At 42.9% G+C, this 25145-nt stretch overlaps 1 protein-coding gene across 1 annotated transcript in view; it reads right to left on the bottom strand.

The window, feature by feature from the left end:
• LOC121555945 (2-oxoisovalerate dehydrogenase subunit beta, mitochondrial) overlaps window positions 1-24737 on the bottom strand; it is a 97971-nt gene extending 73234 nt beyond the window's left edge. Inside the window, exons 1-6 of the mRNA XM_041869788.2 lie at window positions 24515-24737; window positions 15249-15326; window positions 15033-15101; window positions 12255-12388; window positions 5085-5240; window positions 2063-2171 (exon numbers count right to left, since the gene is read on the bottom strand). Coding sequence (XP_041725722.1) covers window positions 2063-2171; window positions 5085-5240; window positions 12255-12388; window positions 15033-15101; window positions 15249-15326; window positions 24515-24710 — 742 coding nt within the window. The 5' untranslated portion in view covers window positions 24711-24737. The remainder of the gene's footprint in view (window positions 1-2062; window positions 2172-5084; window positions 5241-12254; window positions 12389-15032; window positions 15102-15248; window positions 15327-24514) is intronic.
• Window positions 24738-25145: the final 408 nt, after the last annotated feature.

The raw sequence follows: 25145 nt of genomic DNA, 5'->3' as shown, positions 1-25145 counted from the left end.
TCTGTCTGTCTCTGTCTGTCTGTCGTCTGTGTCTGTGTCTGTGTCTGTGTCGTCGTGTCTGTGTCTGTGTCTGTCTGTCTGTGTCTGTCGTGTCTGTGTCTGCTGTCTGTCGTCTGTGTCTGTCTGTTGTCTGTCTGTCTGTCTGTCTGTCTGTCTGTCTGTCTGTCTGTCTGTCTGTCTGTCTGTCTGTCTGTCTGTCTGTCTGTCTGTCTGTCTGTCTGTCTGTCTGTCTGTCTGTCTGTCTGTCTGTCTGTCTGTCTGTCTGTCTGTCTGTCTGTCTGTCTGTCTGTCTGTCTGTCTGTCTGTCTGTCTGTCTGTCTGTCTGTCTGTCTGTCTGTCTGTCTGTCTGTCTGTCTGTCTGTCTGTCTGTCTGTCTGTCTGTCTGTCTGTCTGTCTGTCTGTCTGTCTGTCTGTCTGTCTGTCTGTCTGTCTGTCTGTCTGTCTGTCTGTCTGTCTGTCTGTCTGTCTGTCTGTCTGTCTGTCTGTCTGTCTGTCTGTCTGTCTGTCTGTCTGTCTGTCTGTCTGTCTGTCTGTCTGTCTGTCTGTCTGTCTGTCTGTCTGTCTGTCTGTCTGTCTGTCTGTCTGTCTGTCTGTCTGTCTGTCTGTCTGTCTGTCTGTCTGTCTGTCTGTCTGTCTGTCTGTCTGTCTGTCTGTCTGCTCTGTCTGTCTGTCTGTCTGTCTGTCTGTCTGTCTGTCTGTCTGTCTGTCTGTCTGTCTGTCTGTCTGTCTGTCTGTCTGTCTGTCTGTCTGTCTGTCTGTCTGTCTCGTCTGTCTCGTCTGTCTGTCCGTCTGTCTGTCTGTCTGTCTGTCTGTCTGTCTGTCTGTCTGTCTGTCTGTCTGTCTGTCTGTCTGTCTGTCTGTCTGTCTGTCTGTCTGTCTGTCTGTCTGTCTGTCTGTCTGTCTGTCTGTCTGTCTGTCTGTCTGTCTGTCTGTCTGTCTGTCTGTCGTCTGTCTGTCTGTCTGTCTGTCTGTCTGTCTGTCTGTCTGTCTGTCTGTCTGTCTGTCTGTCTGTCTGTCTGTCTGTCTGTCTGTCTGTCTGTCTGTCTGTCTGTCTGTCTGTCTGTCTGTCTGTCTGTGGCGCATGCCATGATGGAGAAAAGTGTCAGTTACACAGGCTGTCCTGCCGTATTAAATTCTGTGAGCTGCTCCACGCGTCTACCAGTTGAGAGCTGCATGCTCTTACTACCCGACAGATTATTCCCCTAGGCTGTGTGTGCGTGTGTCTCATTAATAATCTACATAATTAACTAACAGCTTCGGGAATTTGTCTGTTTTTTTCATCAATTATATAGATTGAAAATAGCATTACTACAATAGATGATTGACTGGCCCGGACGGTCTCCAAAACCTTCCCGGGCCAGCGGGCAGCCCTGTTTGTCGAGCCCTGTATGGTAAGGGGAGATTTGATTAAACACAGTTTAACGCAGTCCCAGAAGAGACGGAGGGAAAGACTTGTTTGGACCGAGTGGATTTAATACCTGAGAAGAAAAATAATGTTCTGGGCACGATCACTTTCTAATGCCTTAATCAAAACAGTCTCAATGGTCAGCTTGAGTATCTCACAACTTCATTTATTTGACTCATCACCCAAAGCTAGCAATGTGTGGAAATTATAGGCTTTGTTGAGAGGGATAATAAGAGGCCGTCCAGTTGTGAAGGCTGTCTATCCCTGCTCTAAAGGCCTAAAAAACGATGTAGGCCTGAGGCAGGTGCCCGAGGCAGCATGCAGCCAGTCCTGCCAGGGCCAGAGAGGACCGCCAGCCAGACGACAGGACACAGGGCAGGCCAGAGGCTGTCAGCAGTTTACAGCCCATTTGGACCAGCTGATTCACACTTGCGATTGAATCTGGTGAACTCATTCACACTCAGTACAGAGCCAAGTGGCCAGGGCATAGTTTGTTTGCCATCTGTCACCAAGGAGACGAAAAGGCTGACAGAAGGCCATTGAGAATGCTTGAGGAAACTGAGCATGGACTTGTTGTTGTAAACACACTTCACCACCACACACCTTGCCTACAAACACACATCACATCACCTGGGTCAGATCGGCTCTATCACTCACCCGCTGCTCTGTAGAGGATCTTGGGCTCGAAGAATATGCAGGGGTTCTGATCTGCGATGCACGACAGCAGCAGTCCCTTACACTGGACCGGACCTCTGGGTATTACAACCTGGAGTGAAATAAATAAATCGTAAATGCATAGATAGTACAATATTACCCATTCACACTATTGTGCCAACCTAAACCGTACTTGCTCTGACATTTTCTTATAACGTTGTCCTTTTTCAGCACGGTTCCAGCAACTATTAAGGCAGTGTACCCAGGACAACAGTACAGCTTGCCTTGACTTAGTAGTGCAAATAGGGTGTATCTGCACCAACACAGACCATAATATTCAACTGGTACGCACACAAACAACCCAGATCCAAACAATGTGCAATTGGGTGGAAAGCAGACGCCGGCATCCTCTACAGTGCTTTCGGAAAGTATTAAATAGTATTTTTTCCTCGTCAATCTACACACAATACCCCATAATGATTAAGCAAAAACAGGTCTTTAGACATTTTTGCTAATTTCTTAAATAAAAAAACGGAAATATTACATTTACATAAGTATTCAGACCCTTTACTCAGTACTTTGTTGAAGCACCTTTGGCAGCGATTACAGCCTTGGGTCTTCTTGGGTATGACGCTACAAGTTTGGCACACCTGTATTTGGGGAGTTTCTCCCATTCTTCTCTGCAGATCCTCTCAAGCTCTGTCAGGTTGGATGGGGAGTGTCACTGCACAGCTATTTTCAGGTCTCTCCAGAGATGTTCGCTTGGGTTCAAGTCCGGGCTCTGGCTGGGCCACTCAAGGACATTCAGAGACTTGTCCCGAAGCCACTCCTGCGTTGTCTTGGCTGTGTGCTTAGGGTGGTTGTCCTGTTGGAAGGTGAACCGTCGCCCCAGTGTGAGGTCCTGAGCGCTCTGGAGCAGGTTTTCATCAAGGATCTCTCTGTACTTTGCTCCGTTCATCTTTCCCTCGATCCTGGCTAGTCTCCCAGTCCCTGCCACTGAAAAACATCCCCACAGCATGATGCTGCCAACACCATGCTTCACCGTACGGATGGTCCAGGTTTCCTCAAGACATGACGCTTGGCATTCAGGCCAAAGAGTTCAATATTGGTCTCATCAGACCAGACAATCTTGTTTCCCATGGTCTGAGAGTCTCCAAGCCGGCTGTCATGTACCTTTTACTGAGGAGTGGCTTCCGTCTGGCCACTCTACCATAAAGGCCTGATTGGTGGAGTGCTGCAGAGATGGTTGACCTTCTGGGAGGTTCTCCCATCTCCACAGAGGAACTCTGCAGCTCTTTTAGAGTGACCATCGGGTTCTTGGTCACCTCCCTGACCAAGGCCCTTCTCCCCTGATTGCTCTGTTTGGCTGGGCGGCCAGCTTTAGGAAGAGTTTTGGTGGTTCCAAACTTCTTCCATTTAAGAATGATGGAGGCCACTGTGTTCTTGGGAACCTTCAATGCTGCTGAAATATTTTGGTACCCTTCCCCAGATCTGTGCCTCGACACAATCCAGTCTTGGAGCTCTACGGACAATTCCTTCGACCTCATGGCTTGGTTTTTGCTCTGACATGCACTGTCAACTGTGGGACCTTCTATAGACAGGTGTGTGCCTTTCCAAATCATGTCCAATCAATTGAATTGACCACAGGTGGACTCCAATCAAGTTGTAGAAACATCTCAAGGATGATCAATGGAAACAGGATGCACCTGAGCTCAATTTCGAGTCTCATAGCAAAGGGTCTGAATACTTACGTAAATAAGGTATTTCTGTTTTTAATACATTTGCAAAAACGTCTAAAAAACAGTTTTTGCTATGTCATTATGGGGTATTGTGTATAGATTGCTGAGGATTTTTATTTTTCAATCCAAAATCTGGAAAAGCTCAGCTAGACATTTGAGCCTTCTCTAACCCCCTGGCTCTGTCTGTAGTTATCGGTCATGGCGTAGCAAATATACAGTGTTTATTACCTTGACCTTTGAAAAAGACAACAGAGGATGTTTACTGTATTGACTATGGCTGTAAAGCGCTAACTGGTGCTGTGGTGCTTGGCTGCGTAGGATAACTTTAGACTTTTATTCCTATCATGATGGGGGGGGGGTGAATCATATTTGACATTTTTAGCACACACTCTTTTCCCTCCAAGCGTACGTTCATTAAATGCCAGCTTAATCACACACGCTCACAGATCAGCCAGTTGAACCCCAGATGACCACAGTACAGTGAGTCAGGTATTTATTTGAGAGTCTGTGTGCTTAATTTCCCTTTCATTTCTATAGATGTAAAGCAATATGCAGCAGCCAGCAGGGTTTGGAAATGAAGGAAGTGGGTGCATGAATAGGTCAACAGCAATTTGAGGTAGATCTTTTTCTACCTTTCTACACCCATCAAATCAATCCAAACAGTCCAGTAGGTGTTTTAAATTTTACATTTACATTTTAGTCATTTAGCAGACGCTCTTATCCAGAGCGACTTACAGTTATTGAGTGCATACATTATTTATTTTAATTTTATTTTCATACTGGCCCCCCGTGGGAATTGAACCCACAACCCTGGCGTTGCAAATGCCATGCTCTACCAACTGAGCTACATCCCTGCCGGCCATTCCCTCCCCTACCTTGGACGACGCTGGGCCAATTGTGCGCCGCCCCAAGGGTCTCCCGGTCGCGGCTGGCTACGACAGAGCCTGGATTCGAACCAGAATCTCTAGTGGCACAGCTAGCACTGCGATGCAGTGCCTTAGACCACTGCGCCACTCGGGAGACTTAGCAAGGTGCATAAACTTTGAGATCGACTATACCAAAATATGTGTAATAAGTGCAGTGAAGTGAAGAGAGGTTGGCTAACTGATACAGGGAGACAGATATGTGTGCCTTACACCATAAAGACAGGCTCATTAAGGAAGGGGCAGTGCAGAAGTAAATAGGTTATAAGGTGCTTTAAGAGTACCGAGTACAGGTGAGGTGGAGAAGTGAATGGAGGATGGGATGGAGGGAGAGGGGGAAGGCGATAGGGATGAGAGTCAAACCTTGATGCCTGGGCAGTGGGCGAAGAAGGCCTCTGGACTCTGGGAGTGGTAGAGAGAGCCGTGGCCCACGCAGCCCCACGGCGCCCTGATGGTGAGGTTCCCGCAGTCAAACAGGTTGCCGGAGCGATAGCGGTACTTGGCAGCTTCGTTTACAATCTGAGGACAGACAGGGACACATAAATAATAACGTCACCACTCATCAAGTTGGTCAGTCACAGCTAGACATTCATAACAATACCTTTGTCTCCCACAACAGAAAGACTACGACCTCACATGATTGTGTGGGCTCAGCCCTAATTTACGTGCTCTCTGTCAAGGACCAGTACACCCTACCCCCCTCCGAGGGGGCCAAACTGTATCCCTCTCCAACAGAAACCAGAGAATTGACTACAGAAATATGTGTTAGATACCAACAATGGCTGCAATAGTGTTATTCTATATAAAAAAACGTGTCTTCTGAATAGAACTCAGAAGAATGGATGTATGATCTCCATGGTTACTTGTAGTTGTTCAGAGTGAACTCTGTCGACACTGTATGAAATTGTCCTACCCAGCCCACCCCCTCAGGTCATCACATGTAGATGTGACCCGCTTCCTAGAGGATGATGGCTGGTTTGACCTGATTTCTTAGTTTTACTACGTTTGGTTTAGTCTGTGGATTGGTCAACAATATATTTTTGAATAGATCTGGTATAAAATGGGATGAAGGTCTGTTGTTCTCGCTCTTCTCCTGTATCCTGCCCATGGAATAAGGTTGTATGGACATTTTTATTTTTGTGAGCTACCCAGGCCTATGCCCTGAGTAGGTCTGATTAGTTCATGCTTTGTCTTGTAAGTTAGTTAACCTTAGGATGTACACTATTGGTCAAATGTTTTAGAACACCTACTCAGTCAAGGGTTTTTCTTAACTTTTACTATTTTCTACATTGTAGAATAATAGTGAAGACATCAAAACTATGAAAAAACACATATGGAATCATGTAGTAACCAAAATAGTGTTAAACAAATCAAAATATATTTTATATTTGAGATCCTTCAAATAGCCACCCTTCGCCTTGATGACAGCTTTGCACACTCTTGGCATTCTCTCAACCAGCTTCACCTGGAATGCTTTTCCAACAGTCTTGAAGGAGTTCCCACATATGCTTAGCATTTGTTGGCCGCTTTACCTTCACTCTGCGGTCCAACTCATCCCAAACCATCTCAATTTGGTTGAGGTCGGGGGATTGTGGAGGCCAGGTCATCTGATGCAGCAATCCATCACTCTCCTTCTTAATCAAATAGCCCTTACACAGCCTGGAGGTGTGGGGTCATTGTCCTGTTGAAAAACAAATGCTAGTGGGACTAAGCCCAAACCAGATGGGATGGCGTATCGATGCAGAATGCTGTGGTAGCCATGCTGGTTAAGTGCTTTATGGTGGGAAATACACATGCGGAGATCATCCGTTCACCCAAACCGCGTCTCACAAAGACATGGCGGTTGGAACCAAAAATCTCCAATTTCGACTCCAGACCAAAGGACAAATTTCCACCGGTCTAATGTCCATTGCTCGTGTTTCTTGGCCCAAGCAAGTCTCTTCTTCTTATTGGTGTCCTTTAGTAGTGGTTTCTTTGAAGCAATTCCACCATGAAGGCCTGATTCACACAGTCCCCTCTGAACAGTTGATGTTGTGTCTGTTACTTGAACGCTGAAGCATTTATTTGGGCTGCAATTTCTGAGGCTCGTAACTCTAATGAACCTATCCTCTGCAGCAGTGGTAACTCTGGATCTTCCTTTCCTGTGGCGGTCCTCATGAGAGCCAGTTTCATCATAGCGCTTGATGGTTTTTGCGACTGTACTTGAAGAAACGTTCAAAGTTCTTGAAATGTTCCGCATTGACTGACCTTCATGTCTTAAAGTAATGACTGTCGTTGCTCTTTTCTTATTTGAGCTGTTCTTGCCATAATATGGACTTGGTCTTTTACCAAATAGGGCCATCTTCTGTATACCTTGTGACAACACAACTGATTGGCTCAAACGCATTAAGAAGGAAAGAAATTCCACAAATTAACTATTAATAAGGCACACCTTTTAATTACATTTACATTTTACATTTTAGTCATTTAGCAGACGCTCTTATCCAGAGCGACTTACAGGAGCAATTAGGGTTAAGTGCCTTGCTTAAGGGCACATCGACAGATTTTTCACCTAGTCGGCTCGGGATTAGAACCAGCGACCTTTCGGTTACTGGCACAACGCTCTTACCCACTAAGCTACCTGCCGACCCCTAATTGAAATGCGTTCCAGGTGACTACCTCATGAAGCTGGTTGAGAGAATGCCAAGAGTGTGCAAAGCTGTCATCAAGGCAAAGGTTGGCTATTTGAAGAATCTCAAATATATTTTGATTTGTTAAACACTTTTTTGGTTACTACATGATTCCATATGTGTTATTTCATAGTTGTGATGTCTTCACTATTATTCTACAATGTAGAAAATAGTAAAAATAAAGAAAAACCCTTGAATGAGTAGGTGTTCTAAAACTTTTGACCAGTAGTGTATATGCCTAGAATTATGCTTTGTTAATGTCAGTATTGCCTTGTAACTTAAGCTTTATGCATTGTATGTGAATCCATTCATTTCAAAGTTATTAAATAATACTTGCTTTGATGTTTGCTTCTCATTACCATTCCTTGATCTTAGTCAGCTAAACACATAATACTTGATTTCACTTGGTTTTACTATAATGTTAAATGGAGTCAGATAAACATTTTAATAGGCCAATTGCATAGTCTTATTACGGATCGCAGTTGAGGTATATACACTGAGTGTACAAAATATTGATAACACCTGCTCTTTCCATGACAGACTGACGAAGTGAATCCAGGTGAAAGCTATGATTGACACCTTTAAATGATTCTTAAGCCTTGAGACATGGATTGTTTATGTGTGCCATTCAGAGGGTGAATGGGCAAGACAAAATATTTAAGTACCTCTGAACGGGGTATGGTAGTAATTGCCAGGTGCATTGGTTTGTGTCAAGAACTGCAACACTGTTGGGTTTTTCATGCTCAACAGCTTCCCATGTGTATCAAGAATGGTCCACCACCCAAAGGTCATCCAGCCAACTTGACAACTGTGGGAAGCAACTCAATATTAGGAAGGTATTCTTAATGTTTTGTACACTCAGAGAATATACACAATGCATTCTGAATGTATTCAGACCCCTTGACTTTCTCCACATTTTGTTACGCTACAGCATTATTCTAAAATTGATTCATTCGTTTTTTTCCCCTCATCGATCTCAAACCACATTTTATTTGTCACATGCGCGGAATACAAACAGGTGTAGACCTTACTGTGAAATGTTTACCTACAAGCCCTTTACCAACAATGCAGTTCAAGAAATAGAGTTAAGAAAATATTTACTAAATAAACAAAAGTAAAAAATAGAAAGAAACAATAAAATAACAATAATGAGGCTATATACAGAGGGAACCGGTACTGAGTCAATGTGCGAGGGTACAGGTTAGTTGAGGTAATTTGTGCATGTGGGAAGGGGTAAAGTGACTATGCATAGATAATAAACAGCGACTAGCAGCAGTGTAAAAAACAAAGGGTGGGGTTGTCCCCTATCCTCCCGGCCGGCTCGGTCCTCCCCTCCTGCTCCGTGGCTTGACGACTCATTGCGAGCTCACAGAACAGAGCTCCGGGCAGCCGAGCGGAAATGGAGGAAAACTAGACTCCCTGCGGACCTGGCAACTTTTCACTCCCTCCTCTCTACATTTTCTTCCTCCGTTTCTGCTGCTAAAGCCACTTTCTACAACTCTAAATTCCAAGCATCTGCCTCTAACCCTAGGAAGCTCTTTGCCACCTTCTCCTCCCTGTTGAATCCTCCCCCCTCCTCCCTCTCTGTGGATGACTTCGTCAACCATTTTGAAAAGAAGGTTGACGACATCCGATCCTCGTTTGTTAAGTCAAATGACACCGCTGGTCCTGCTCACACTGCCCTACCCTATGCTTTGACTTCTTTCTCCCCTCTCTCTCCAGATGAAATCTTGCGACTTGTGACGGCCGGCCGACCAACAACCTGCCCGCTTGACCCTATCCCCTCCTCTCTTCTCCAGACCATTTCCGGAGACCTTCTCCCTTACCTCACCTCGCTCATCAACTCATCCTTGACCGCTGGCTATGTCCCTTCCGTCTTCAAGAGAGCGAGAGTTGCACCCCTTCTCAAAAAACCTACACTCGATCCCTCCGATGTCAACAACTACAGACCAGTATCCCTTCTTTCTTTTCTCTCCAAAACTCTTGAGCGTGCCGTCTTTAGCCAACTCTCTTGCTATCTCTTTCAGAATGACCTTCTTGATCCAAACCAGTCAGGTTTCAAGACTGGTCATTCAACTGAGTCTGCTCTTCTCTGTGTCATGGAGGCTCTCCGCACTGCTAAAGTTAACTCTCTCTCCTCTGCTCTCGTCCTTCTAGACCTATCTGCTGCCTTTGATACTGTGAACCATCAGATCCTCCTCTCCACCCTCTCCGAGTTGGGCATCTCCGGCGTGGCTCACTCTTGGATTGCGTCCTACCTGACAGGTCGCTCCTACCAGGTGGCGTGGCGAGAATCTGTCTCCGCACCACGTGCTCTCACCACTGGTGTCCCCCAGGGCTCAGTTCTAGGCCCTCTCCTATTCTTGCTATACACCAAGTCACTTGGCTCTGTCATATCCTCACATGGCCTCTCCTATCATTGCTACGCAGACGACACACAATTGATCTTCTCCTTTCCCCCTTCTGATAACCAGGTAGCGAATCGCATCTCTGCATGTCTGGCATACATATCAGTGTGGATGACGGATCACCACCTCAAGCTGAACCTCGGCAAGACGGAGCTGCTCTTCCTCCCGGGGAAGGACTGCCCGTTCCATGATCTCGCCATCACGGTTGACAACTCTGTTGTGTCCTCCTCCCAGAGTGCAAAGAGCCTTGGTGTGACCCTGGACAACACCCTGTCGTTCTCCGCTAACATCAAGGCGGTGACCCGATCCTGTACGTTCATGCTCTACAACATTCGCAGAGTACGACCCTGCCTTACACAGGAAGTGGCACAGGTCCTAATCCAGGCACTTGTCATCTCCCGTCTGGATTACTGCAACTCGCTGTTGGCTGGGCTCCCTGCCTGTGCCATTAAACCCCTACAACTCATCCAGAACGCTGCAGTCCGTCTGGTGTTCAACCTTCCCAAGTTCTCTCACGTCACCCCGCTCCTCCGCACACTCCACTGGCTTCCAGTTGAAGCTCGCATCTGCTACAAGACCATGGTGCTTGCCTACGGAGCTGTGAGGGGAATGGCACCTCCGTATCTTCAGGTTCTGATCAGTCCCTACACCCAAACGAGGGCATTGCGTTCATCCACCTCTGGCCTGCTGGCTCCCCTACCTCTGCGGAAGCACAGTTCCCGCTCAGCCCAGTCAAAACTGTTCGCTGCCATGGCACCCCAATGGTGGAACAAGCTCCCTCACGACGCCAGCACAGCGGAGTCACTCACCACCTTCCGGAGACACTTGAAACCCCACCTCTTTAAGGAATACCTGGGATAGGATAAAGTAATCCTTCTACCCCCCCTTACCCCACCCCCCCCAAAAAAAAAAATGTGTAAAGTGGTTGTCCCACTGGCTATCATAAGGTGAATGCACCAATTTGTAAGTCGCTCTGGATAAGAGCGTCTGCTAAATGACTTAAATGTAAATGTGTCAATGTCAATAGTCCGGGTGGCCATTTGACACACAATACCGCATAATTAAAGTTTTTTAGTGCAAATGTATTTTTTTTAAAAATTATATATGAAATACCACATTTACGTAAGTATTCAGACCCTTTACTCAGTACTTTGTTGAAGCACCTTTGGCAGTGATTACAGCCTCAAGTCTTCTTGGGTATGACGCTTCAAGCTTGGCACACCTGTATTTGGGGAGTTTCTCCCATTCTTCTCATCAGATCCTCTCAAGCTCTGGAATGCACTGTAAATACTTATATCAAATATTACCACACTACAACTGACCTTACCCACCACGAAAAACTATTAAAGACCACAGCTTGAGTATTTTTTTAGGTCTGTGGTTACTATATTCAAGCATACTTCATACTTGCCAATACATTCCGACTATCATAAAAACAGGTGAAAAACTCCAAGTCCCTAGGAACCTGATTTTAGAACTATTTTCCCCCTACGTATTCACGGTTGACAGAACCTGACCCTTCCACTGGTGGTGTCCAAGGCTCTATTTCCTCCAATATTCAGGTAGACAATTCTTTCCTGGTTTTAAGCATCTCTGGGGGCCATTTTGGACTCGTTTTAATTGAGAGTACAGAGAGAGAGAGGAGAGGAGTGTGTGTGTGAGAGAGTGACTCAACGCGCCAGGCTATGTCAATGCCATTGTGCTCTGTAGCAATATGGCAGCAGTCTGAAATATTTCCCCATTATCAACATTTAGCTGTTTTCGGTTGCCTTGACATGGGAGGGAAACTCATTCGTCTTTAGGGTGCGGACATGCTGCCGGGAAACGAGTGCCAACATAACAGACAAGGCCGGATAGCGAAGCCGCTCACTTTCCAGGTCAGTACATTAAAGCCCCATTGCTATCTTCTGAAGTAGACTCGCTACGCTAGTGTTTTCTTTGAGCCAATTTTTACAGTGAGGGAGGCATAGTTTGGGCAGATTTCCAGTCTTTCAAACAACACCCGTGCTATTTAGAGCAGAAAAGCGTCAGCAGATAGCGTTAAAAGCTAGTGTCTGGTTGGCATCTGGCCAAATTGCACCTCAATTATAATGTTTTACTTTTTTTGACAGCGTTTAATTACAACTTGATTGTGTGGAAGCCTAATCACTTATGAGCAGAGAACTCACTGGGGAAAATATTATATTTACACTAATTACACAAGATTGACATTGATGCAAATGAGGCAGGTGTTTGTTGGTGGTTTAAAACATATATGCATGAGTGAAGCAGAAATGGGAAATGGATCCCAGTAGTCCCTGATCAAATCTGTTCCCGTCACATGAGAGGCTGGGCTATGATGACAACAAATAAAACCATCTGCGTAATCAAACAGGCAAACAAGTGACAGAGAAATTACACAGTTTATAGAAATAGCCATAATTCTTTATGCACAGAGCGCAGACAGACTGGCTCACCTGGTCGAAGGCAGGGTAAATGTAGTCGGCAAACTGGATCTCAGCGATGGCCGTGGCACCGGCAACCGCCGCACCGATTCCAAATCCCACAATGCCTTGCTCACACAGAGGAGTGTTGAAGACACGGTCTTTACCTGGAGAGCGAGAGAGAGAGGATGGGAGAGGGTTACTCAGTTATCATCTACCAAGGGGGCTGATGACGACAAATAAGAGCACACCCATTTCAACCAAAAGGAGAGAGTTTATGCAGTGCATTGCTGACTAATGACTTCAAAAACATCCACTCATTCATTTTCAATTAGGGATGAAATCCAAGCAAAATACAGTGTAATAGGGCCAGGGCACATGATGGATGACAGGGTTTGTCAGTCGCCCCCCCCTCCCTACCCAACACTTGCTTCATAATCATTGCAGTGTCTCCTTAAAATACCATCCGGACTTAAAATAAGTTAAGTGACATTCGGAGAGAGAGGACTCCTCCTTAACTGGAGCAAAGTAGGCTGTGATGCACTAAAAAGCCCAAGTCTGAATAATAAACACAAAAACTATTTTTCCATCCGCCACTCTATTATCTTGACAGCGAGCCGCAGGACTGGGGACTCTACATTTGGGGAGGAATGTTATTTTGGTTCTCTTGCTTTGTTTAATTGCCAAGAAGCAAGTATTTTCTTTCTTTGATCCCTCCAAACCTCGTTTCTGTCCCGTCCAGGGAGACCTGACCTCAAGTGCCCTCCTCTCACCACAGACCGGACACCATTAGAGCACCACAAGCCCTCAGAAATGTATAATTAGGCCAACCCGTCACAGTCCAATCAGAATCCTGTGTACTTGTAAAACACAGCCAGAGTAAACAACAAATACATCTGGTGGTCAATGAGTGACACACAGTGAGCTCCAAACTTATTAGGACAGTGACACATGTTGTTGTTGTTTTGGCTCTGTACTCCAGAACTTTGGATTTGAAATGATACAATGACTATGATGTTAAAGTGCAGACTGTTAGCTTTAATATGAGGGCATCTTCATCCATATCATGTGAACCATTTAGAAATTACAGCACTTTTTACAGTTCCCCTATTTTAGGGGACCACAAATTTACTTATATGTGTATTAAAGTAGTAGTCAAAAGTTTCGTATTTGATCCTATATTCCTAGCACGCAATGATTACATCAAGCTTGTGACTCTACAAACTTGTTGGATGCATTTTCTGGTTGTTTTTGGTTGTTACAGACTACGTAGTGTGTCATTTTGGAGTCACTTCTACATTAATGTGGATGCTACCATGATTACAGATAGTCCTGAATGAATTGTGAATAATGATGAGTGAGAATGTTAAGACACAAAATATCAAACCACCAACACATGCTAACCTTTCACCATTACAATCACAGGGGAGGTTAGCATTTTTGGGGGGGTATGATATTTTTGCCTCTAAGATTCTCACTCAATAATAATGTGGCATTTAGCAGACGCTTTTATCCAAAGCGACTTACAGTCATGCGTGCATACATTTTTGTGTATGGGTGGTAATGTGGAAGTGTTTAGAAACATGACTCCAAAATGGCACAATACATTATTTACCATTCATTTCGATTGGGCACAAACTAATCTGAAACACAACCAAAACAAACAGCAAATGCATCCAACAAGTTTGTAGAGTCACAAGCTTGATGTAATCATTGCGTGCTAGGAATATGGTACCAGATACAACTACTTTAATACACAAGTGAATTTATCCCTTTTGGTACCATAAATATTGTGTCACTGTCCCAATACGTTTGGAGCTCACATTAGATGAATATGCCCTGCACTTTCACATGTTTGAGGCATCTATGGGCTAGTCATTCATGATTGACTCATTTTCATTTAGGAGAAATAGAAAGACTGAGGTCGAAGTGGCTAGTCATTTCCAGGTGAACGGCACAGGAGACACTGCCTGTGCGCACACTACTCAGTGGCGGAGTAATGCATCACTGGGGTGAATGCGTCAGCCACACAAATAGCGATTAGCATACTGCCCATAAACCTGCATGTAGTATAATGGTAAAGAGAGAGGGATATATAAAAAGATAATCCCTCTCTGCCATCAATCTACCTAGATGAGATTAAAAATAATGATCCCTAGCAGAAGGTCAACATCTCTGACGTCAATGACAACAAAAGATAGCACAAAGAGGGAGATTTGCATAGTTTTTTCCAAAACCTAATCATATATTTCCACCTAGCCAGGGGTGAATCACGACTGGTGTCCACATTATGGAGATGAGGGTAAAGTATTCTACATTATCAGGAGGCAGCACACAAAATATATAATGGCCATTTCAAAACCTGCACATTTGTAGCAGCAGTACACCCGCACTAGTTAATCCACTCTAAAAATAATTTCATATTAGGATAATAAGAGGAATTCAACTGTACAATGAATAGCCTAACAGTACGCATGGGCATAGCTGACAAAAAACAATGTGATTATTTTTGAATCAAGTTTCTATAGACATTTGTATCCTTGCAATCAACCTTTGTAAGCAAGCACAGCTATGTTAGGACTATCACACACACGTGCAAACTGACACACACAATTTTGCAGTTTTGACCAATACACACACTGAGTTTTTACCAACAAGGGCACGAAAATGGTTCTCTGCTGCCATCTGGTGGTCTCACAATGTCATTAACCAGGACATCAGTGGGACAGTATGTTTGTGCAGACATTAGTCAGCACAAACGTACTGATATATTTGACTAAAATAGTAAGGGGAAAGGATTCAGCCTCTTACCATATTTGTCTCGGAGACCCACGGTGCAACGAAATACTCCACCAAAGGCAACGTCTTCCCCAAAGATGACTGAAGGACAGATACATCTCATATTGATTGACACTAATACATAGGCCTAATATTTCTAAATTGCATATCTTATTTACACATTACATCTTTTAAGATATGGATGAATACATGAACACATAAAATGACAATCCAGACCAGTTTTATTACCTGCGGTGGGGTCGCTGGCGAGAGTGTTGTCCAAGGCACTGGTCACAGACTGAAATAAGTTCATCTTTGTAGTGGGGCCTACAAGAAGTTGGGAGAATTCTATGGAGCGATTAAAGTGCCAACAGAAACTATTTGTATATAGATATTGAATTTGTAATGCACAGATGGAATCATTTAATTCATCAATTTAACTTGTATTTCATAATTTGATAAGAGCGTCTGCTAAATGACGTAAATGTAAATGTAAATATTGCATTCAGACTATAAATTAAATGTAAGTTAATATTCAAATTCTATATTTATATATTCAGTTTCAATATGGTAAAAATCGCATTCATTGTATGTGTATCAAGTTTACAAACTATCATTTGTAGTTTTACCAAAGTTATATATATATATATTCAACTTCTTAGATGCATTCCAGGGTTCTAAGCTGAAAAATGTAGGCACACAAAGGCATTTAGGAGAACAATGAAAAATATGAGGTAATAAAGATGGAATCCTTCATTTTTCTACGCGAACTGCTGCTCCCTAAATTTGAACTTCAGGTCGCACAGCAAAATATTTGGCACGTATGCGAGTAAAACGGTCACACCGTAGCATTCAGATTCAGTTTGCAAATTCAGTTCTCTAAATTCATATTCAAAAGCAGAGACAACATCCTGGTCCTTTGCCAGCAAGGAATGGTAGAAGAGAACAGATAGAATCAAACGCTCTGTGTTAAACAGGTTTCTGGTAGTTTCTGAAGCCAATGTTGCCAATTATTTTAATGATTACTTAAATTGGCAAAGTGGACAAACTTAGGCAGGAAACGCCAACAACAAACAGTGAGCCATCATACTCATATATTGAAAGAAAAGCAATGTAAGTTTGAATTTTGTTAAGTTAGTGTGGGAGAGGTGGAAAAATATTGTTATCGTTCAATAATGACAAATCTCCTGGCATTGACAACTTTGATGGAAAGCTGCTAAGGATGGTAGCTCATTCTACAGCCAATCCTATCTGTCATATCTTTAATCTGAGCCTAGATGAAAGTCTTTGTCCTCAGGCCTGGAGGGAAGCCAAAGTCATTCCGCTACCCAAGAGTGGTAAAGCGGCCTTTACTGGTTCTAACAGCAGACCTATCAGCTTGCTACCAGCTCTTAGCAAACTGTTGGAAAACATTTAGTTTGACCAAATACAATGCAATTTCTCTGTAAACAAATGACCAACAGACTTTCAGCATGCTTATAGAGAAGATGTGCTGCACTGACAAATGACTGATGATTGGTTGAAATAAATAAACAATAAAGAGGTTGTGGGAGCTGTAGTTAGACTTCATTGCAGCCTTTGATATGATTGACAATAACCTGTTATGAAAAAGTATGTGTTATGGCTTTTCAACCTCAGCTCTGAATACATGTTATGGCAATCTAATAGAATTTAGAGGGTTTTCTTTAATGGAAGCTTCTCTAATATCAAACATGTAAAGTGTGGTGTACCGCAGAGCAGTGCTCGAGGCCCTCTACTCTTTTATATTTTTACCAATGACCTGCCACTGGCATTAAACAAAGCATGTGTGTCCATGTATGCTGCTGATTCAACCATATACGCATCAGTAACCCCAGCTCCATTCCATCTTAGTGAAGCACAAACCTGGTTTTAAAAAACAAATAAAGCAACACCTCACGGCACAACGCCGCTCCCCATGTGACCTACTTGTTATGTGTACAGTGAGGGAAAAAAGTATTTGATCCCCTGCTGATTTTGTACGTTTGCCCACTGACAAAGAAATGATCCGTCTATAATTTTAATGGTAGGTTTATTTGAACAGTGAGAGACAGAACAACAACAACAAAAATCCAGAAAAACACATGTCAAAAATGTTATAAATTGATTTGCATTTTAATGACGGAAATAAGTATTTGACCCCCTCTCAATCAGAAAGATTTCTGGCTCCCAGGTGTCTTTTATACAGGTAACGAGCTGAGATTAGGAGCACACTCTTAAAGGGAGTGCTCCTAATCTCAGCTTGTTACCTGTATAAAAGACACCTGTCCACAGAAGCAATCAATCAGATTCCAAACTCTCCACCATGGCCAAGACCAAAGAGCTCTCCAAGGATGTCAGGGACAAGATTGTAGACCTACACAAGGCTGGAATGGGCTACAAGACCATCAGCTTGTACAAGACCATCACCAAGCAGCTTGGTGAGAAGGTGACAACAGTTGGTGCAATTACTTGCAAATGGAAGAAACACAAAATAACTGTCAATCTCCCTCAGCCTGGGGCTCCATGCAAGATCTCACCTCGTGGAGTTGCAATGATCATGAGAACGATGAGGAATCATCCCAGAACTACACGGGAGGATCTTGTCAATGATCTCAAGGCAGCTGGGACCATAGTCACCAAGAAAACAATTGGTAACGCACTACGCCGTGAAGGACTGAAATCCTGCAGCGCCTGTAAGGTCCCCCTGCTCAAGAAAGCACATATACAGGCCCGTCTGAAATTTGCCATTGAACATCTGAATGATTCAGAGGAGAACTGGGTGAAAGTGTTGTGGTCAGATGAGACCAAAATCGAGCTCTTTGGCATCAACTCAACTCGCCGTGTTAGGAGGAGGAGGAATGCTGCCTATGACCCCAAGAACACCATCCCCACCGTCAAACATGGAGGTGGAAAAATTATGCTTTGGGGGTGTTTTTCTGCTAAGGGGACAGAACAACTTCACCGAATCAAAGGGAGGGCATTGAAAATGGGTCATGGATGGGTATTCCAGCATGACAATGACCCAAAACAAACAGCCAAGGCAACAAAGGAGTGGCTCAAGAAGAAGCACATTAAGGTCCTGGAGTGGCCTAGCCAGTCTCCAAACCTTAATCCCATAGAAAATCTGTGGAGGGAGCTGAAGGTTCGCGTTGCCAAACGTCAGCCTCAAAACCTTAATGACTTGGAGAAGATCTGCAAAGAGGAGTGGGACAAAATCCCTCCTGAGATGTGTGCAAACCTGGTGGCCAACTACAAGAAACGTCTGACCTCAGTGATTGCCAACAAGGGTTTTGCCACCAAGTACTAAGTCATGTTTTGCAGAGGGGTCAAATACTTATTTCCCTCATTAAAATGCAAATCAATTTATAACATTTTTGACATGCGTTTTTCTGGAACATTTTGTTGTTTTTCTGTCTCTCACTGTTCAAATAAACCTACCATTAAAATTATAGACTGATCGTGTCTTTGTCAGTGGGCAAATGTACAAAATCAGCAGGGGATCAAATACTTTTTTCCCCTCACTGTATGTACTGACATGTATGTGTAACAGATAGATGCGCACACACACACACGTTAATGTTTTAAAATGTATGTAAATTGTAAAACCTTTTGTCTGTAATGTATTTTTCGTTATGTGTCGAACACCAGTAAGACTAGCTGTTGCCATTGGCGTCGGCTAATGTGGATCCTAATAAATCAAATCAATATGTTGAATTTATTTTCTTCCTATGAATTTGACTCTAGCGTTTGAACCGTTTGGGCTATAAGCTACTATGCTCACAGGACGGGCAGGACACGTTATAAGGGAGTGTGACAAGAAATGCTATTTGGCCCCCATAACAATTCTTCATGTCGCCTGACCATATCACGGATTCCAATCCAAGTGCCAATGCCGTTTAGCAAACTCTAGGCGTTTACATTTGTTGGATGACATGAAAATCTAGCTTTTTGGCCACGCACACTAGTGGTCGGTTTGGCATGAAAATAAGGATGCATAACCAGAAAATAACCCAATACCTACTGTAAAGTATGGTGGGTGGATCTTTGATTTTATGGGGCCATTTTGCTTCCACTGGTCCTGGGGCCCTTATTAAGCCCAACGGCATCATGAACTTTACCCAGTACCCTGATATATTTGCCAAAAACCTGGTTGCCTCTGTCAGGAGGCTGAAACTTGGCCGGAGGTGGATCTTCCAGCAAGATAATAAACCCAAGCCACCCAAATTCCACAACGAAATTGTTAATTGGCCACAAAAATCAACATTTAGCCTCCAGACTTGAACCCCATTGAGAACCTGTGGCAAACAGAAGCAGAAAGATCTGTGGACCCCAATGAGACTGCAACAGAGGTGGTTTGGTGATCCAAGCATGTGATGAGCAACATTATTGTCCGAGACCTGAAGACGTGTTAGTTTGACTGATGGGGTTCTAACCCAGGTCTCCTGTGCACCACACAATGTAACAGGTCTCTAACAAGTTACTCATCCTGCAAGCGTGGTCCCCGAACCACCTGTTACACACTTCACCCCCCTTTGACCTCCTCAAGAGACCCACCCAAGTCACAGAACCAATGTCTAGGCCTTAGCTCCGCAGGCTAACAAAGTCTTAACCCAGTCCTTCACATTACCCTTATAATAAGTACCCTTGCCAGAGACCTGAAAGTAAAGACGTCAGCATGCTTCAGTTCGGCTGGCGGCTAGCCAAACCGAACGAGTGTGCTCGCATACTCCCGAGTGGCGCAGCGGTCTAAGTCACTGCATCGCAGTGCTGAGGCGTCACTACAGCCTTGGGTTCGATCCCAGGCTGTGTCACAGCCGGCCGCGACCGGGAGACCCATGAGGCGGCGCACAATTGGCCCAGTGTCGTCCAGGTTAGGGGAAGGTTTGGCCGGCCAGGATTTCCTTGTCTCATCGTGCTCTAGCGACTCCTTGTGATGGGCCGGGCGCCTGCTAGCGGACTTCGGTCGTCAGTTGGACGGTGTTTCCTCCGACACATTGGTGAAGCTGGCTTCTGGGTTAAGCAAGCAGTGTGTCAAGAAGCAGTGATGCTTGGCAGGGTCGTGTTTTGGAGGACGCATGGCTCTCGACCTTTGCCTCTCCCGAGTCCGTAGGGGCGTTGCAGCGAAGAGACAAGACTAACTACCAATACCACTCCTATGTAAATGGTAGATTATCAGACACTCAAGAAGAAGGCCTGATTTCATTATTACTGAAACAGGATACAAGTGGAAAATATAAAGATCCAGTCCATTAAAAAAATTGGAGCCCCCTTACACTTCAGTGTTGTGATGCAAAAATTCTAGCAAAATGCATAGCGCATAGAATTAAAAAAGGTATTGTCGGACATTATTCATTCTAATCAGACAGGTTTTTTTACATGGGCGATACATTGGAGATAATATAAGGCAAGTACTGGAAACAATAGAACACTATGAAAAATCTGGGAAGCCAGGCCTACTATTCATAGCAGACTTCGAAAAAGCATTTGATAAAGTACGACTGGGGTTTATATATAAATGCCTGGAGCATTAAAATTTTGGACAATCTCTTATAAATTGGGTTCAAATCATGTATAGTAACCCTAGGTGTAAAATAGTAAATAATGGCTATTTCTCAGAAAGTTTTAAACTGTCCAGAGGAGTGAAACAAGGTTGTCCACTATCGGCATATCTATTTATTATTGCCATCGAGATGTTAGCTATTAAAATCAGATCCAACAATAATATCAAGGGATTAGAAATCCAGGGCTTAAAAACAAAAGGTGTCATTGTACGCTGATGATTCATATTTTCTTTTAAATCCACAACTTGAATCCCTCCACAGCCTCAGAGGATCTAGATACATTTTCTAACCTCTCTGGATTACAACCAAATTATTATAAATGTACTTATATTACGTATTGGATCACTAAAAAATACAATTTTTACATTACCATGTAGTTTACCAATAACATGGTCTGATGGTGATGTGGATATACTCAAAATACATATCCCAAATGAAATAAATGATCTCACTCCAAAAAAATGTAATAGAAAGTTAGCAAAAATAGATAAGATCTTGCCACCATGGAAAGGTAAATACCTGTCAATTTGTGGAAAAATCACATTGATTAACTCTTTAGTATTATCCCAGTTTACCTATTTGCTTATGGTCTTGCCTACGCCTAGCGAACAGTTTTTTAAATTATATGAGAAAAAAAATATTCCATTTTATTTGGAACGGCAAGCCAGACAAAATTAAACGGGCCTATTTATATAATGAATATGAATTAGGAAGACAGCAATTATTAAATATTAAAGCATTAGACCCATCACTAAAAGCTTCAATCATTCAAAAATTATACTTAAATCCGAACTGGTTCTCTAGCAAACTAGTAAGATTGTCTCACCCAATGTTCAAGAAGGGACTTTTTCCCTTTATTCAGATTACAACCCCTCACTTTCAGTTATTTGAAAAGGAAATCATCTCCCAAATATCACTATTTCTAAAACAAGCCATAGAAAGTTGGTTGCAATTTCAATTTAATCCTCCAAAAAATGACAGAACAAATATTGCAACAAATATTGTGGTTAAACTCAAATATACTAATTGATAAAAAACCGTTATTTTTTTAGAAAAAAAAAAAAGAAATAGTATAATCTTCGTAAATGATATTATCGGTAGGAATGGTGGAGTTGTCGCACACGCAGCTAACAAAAACATATGGAAATGTCTGCTCTACCCAAAATTACAACCAAATAATTGCAGCATTACCGCAAAAATGGAAAAGGAAAGTGGAAGAAGGAAAAAGTAAGGAACTTGTCTGTCGGCCTTGCATTAAATAACATAATTGGTTAAAGAAAATTGTGATATTTAAAAAGTATACCAGTTTCATTTAAGGACCAAAAGATTGACAGCCGTCCCATATGGATTGCAAAATAGTTGGGAAGAGATTTTTGACGTACCGATTCCATGGCATAGTGTTTATGAACTGATACGCAAAATGACGCCGGATTCAAAACTTAGAATTTTTCAATTTTAATTATTATATAAAATTCTTGCTACCAATAGAATGTTATTTGTATGGGGGATACAATCTTCCCAGCTCTGCAGATTTGGCTGTGAAGAGATAGAATCATTAGATCATTTGTTTTGGTACTGTCCATTTGTAGCTTGTTTCTGGACACAGGTCCAGGAATGGCTAAGGATTGCAATATTTGCATGGAGCTGACCCTGCAGATAGCACTACTGGGTGATCTGAAAAGTCATAGTCAATTGTTCAATAATATAATAATACTTTTAGCAAAGATGTTTATTTTCAATTCTGTAGAAACAATGAGAATAGAAAGGTTCAGAGCTTTTGTAAAACATCACAGTACAGTTGAGAAATATGTGGCAAGTAGAAATCCAGTGTGGATGGTGTTGGGAGATAGATGGGAGGTGTTGAATGGAGCTGAAGGATGGGACTAATTCCAACAACTAATAACAACAAGATAACTAGTGTAAGACATGCTGTGTCCATAATAATATAGGTTATATATTGTGAGCTTTTGTGAAAGAGCACAGTTGGAAAGATATGGCATATAGAAGCATACCAGATGGACATCATGAAACAACAAACAAAATATAATTAGTGACTGTGTCCATAAAATGTATATAGTATGTATGGGCATGAAGTAGAGGCCTAAGCATTGTTGTTCACTAGTTTACTCCAATTAGGGAGGGGATGGTGGGGTTGGAAAGTAATAAAGGGAAATATATATATTTTTAAAGGATAATATTTTATTTTAAAATACAATACAAAAAAACATTTGCTTGAAAAAATGAGAAAAAAAGCGCAATAGTACCGTTTGTCCATTTTGAGATGCCGTAGCCAGTCCTCAACATGGTCAAAAATTAATTAACCCAATAAATCTGTCATTCATTTTTATGTTTTTGCAAATTAGATCTTAGTCGCACAATTTTACATACAACTAAGATGTTTGGTGCAGTATTTCTCAATGAAAAAATTGCATGAAAACAAGTTGTCCCTCGTTGAATGACAACAAAGACTTTATTGAAGAATCCCTACTGTTGACCAATCACCGATGAAGGGGTGTAGACTTCAGCTCCGAACTTCGGCTTGCCTCTAGAAAAAAAATGTGTCCCCCAAACAGCCGAAAAACCCCTCACCGAAGTCCAAAACGAACAAAAACCACACAGAATGTCGTCATAATACATTATATGCACAAACTCATCCAACTGTTTCGAATGGGAAGCATGCGGACACCTTAACATGTCAAACTAACACGTCTTCAGGTCTCAGGCAAGGTTCTCATCACATTAGCATGGGTCACCAAAGCACATTCTTTTGATGAGTAACCTTGCTGGATCTTGAAGACTTGCAGCAGATGGGGATTTTGTGAAACTCACTCCTCAGCGTGAAGCGTCGCCCCTTTGAAGAAGGCCGTTTGTAGCCCTTTCCTACTGTGAAATTACCTAGTGGCCTCATGGGTGGAATGTTAATATTTTTCATTATTTTTATTAAATTTTTTACACAGAAAAGCTGGTGTTTCTATGTCAAACAGTTTTGTTATAATTCTGTCTTCTGTGATGTACAGTACCAGTGAAAAATTTGGACACACCTACTCATTCATTCATTTATTTTTACCATTTTCTACATTGTAGAATATTAGTGAAGACATCAAAACTATGAAATAACACATATGGAATCATGTAGTAACCAAAGAAAGTGTTAAATAAATCAAAATACATTTTATATTTGACATTCTTCAAAGTAGCCACCCTTTGCCTTGACAGCTTTGCACACTCTTGGCATTCTCTCAACCAGCTTCATGAGGTAGTCACCTGGAATGCATTTCAATTAACAGGTGTGCCTTGTTAATTTGTGGAAAGTCTTTCCTTCTTAATGAGTTTGAGCATATCAGTTGTGTTGTGACAAGTAAGAGGTGGTATACAGAAGATAGCCCTATTTGGTAAAATACCAAGTCCATATTATGGCAAGAACACCTCAAATAAGCAAAGAGAAACGACAGTCCATAATTGACCCCCATTTTTCATACTGGCCCCCCGTGGGAATCGAACGCACAACCCTGGCGTTGCAAACGCCATGCTCTACCAACTGAGCTACATCCTTGCCGGCCATTCCCTCCCCTACCCTGGAGAACGCTGGGCCAATTGTGCGCCGCCCCATGGGTCTCCCGGTCGCGGCCGGCTACGACAGAGCCTGGATTCGAACCAGGATCTCTAGTGGCACAATATGTACATTATATCTTAATGTATTCACATGAAAAAAACGAAATGCTCACTGGTACCCTAGTTAATAGAAAGACCCATGTGACGGCCGTCTACATCTGCCAAACAAAAGTCCGGGCATGCAACACAGCCAACTTGCCAACAGAAAAAGAATAACGTTAACTAGCTAGCTAATGTTAGCATGTTAGTTAGCTAACTCATTTAGAAAAAAATTAGACCTTTTCAGCAAAGATAGTTATCTGTATGACAAATTATTTGAGAATGCAAGGGCATTTCACTTACCATACTCTGTGGGGACAGGGTCAGGGTGGTAGGTGAAGTGCGCTGCATTCCTTCTTTGTGTCTTTGTTTGGGATGAGCAATTCGGGGATAACCTCAGCAGAGTGATCCCAAACGAGCTCTGAGCACCGCTATTTACATTCGCGATGGAGGCTTTCGAGCCTGCACCTCTGAGCAGAAACCGTGCAGCAGCCGCCATTACTGTTGTGAGTGGACTGAACAGGAAGCAGAGAAAGATGACATAGTCCCTTTTTAGACGAAAGGGGCTGTGATTGGTTGGAACAGTGGGTGGTGTCGGTGGTTTCAGCCTCTTGTCCAATCGCCCTCCATCGACCCTGAATACTTGAGGGAGTTATTTTACGCTGGCCCGCGTTGACATGTCCGTCACGTCATCTGGCGAAAGCGGGTAGGGAGGAGCGCCCTTCTCAAATCGAACAGTAATCAAGGCAGCATGGCATCGTCCAGAAACATACAAAATATATTTTCCATAAAATAATTTTTTTATAATTTTTTTATTGGGAAGGCAGATAAAGCGTTTTTATCTAAATCAATCACTTTTGCATGGGAAAACCCAGAATCCAACTCATTACTACACGTGCTTATTACATCACTTTTATTTTGAGCCGACTCAAGC

The sequence above is a fragment of the Coregonus clupeaformis genome, unplaced genomic scaffold (assembly GCF_020615455.1).
Source record: "Coregonus clupeaformis isolate EN_2021a unplaced genomic scaffold, ASM2061545v1 scaf0109, whole genome shotgun sequence".
Classification (NCBI taxonomy): domain Eukaryota; kingdom Metazoa; phylum Chordata; class Actinopteri; order Salmoniformes; family Salmonidae; genus Coregonus; species Coregonus clupeaformis.
This window is presented reverse-complemented; position numbering and strand designations above follow the sequence as displayed.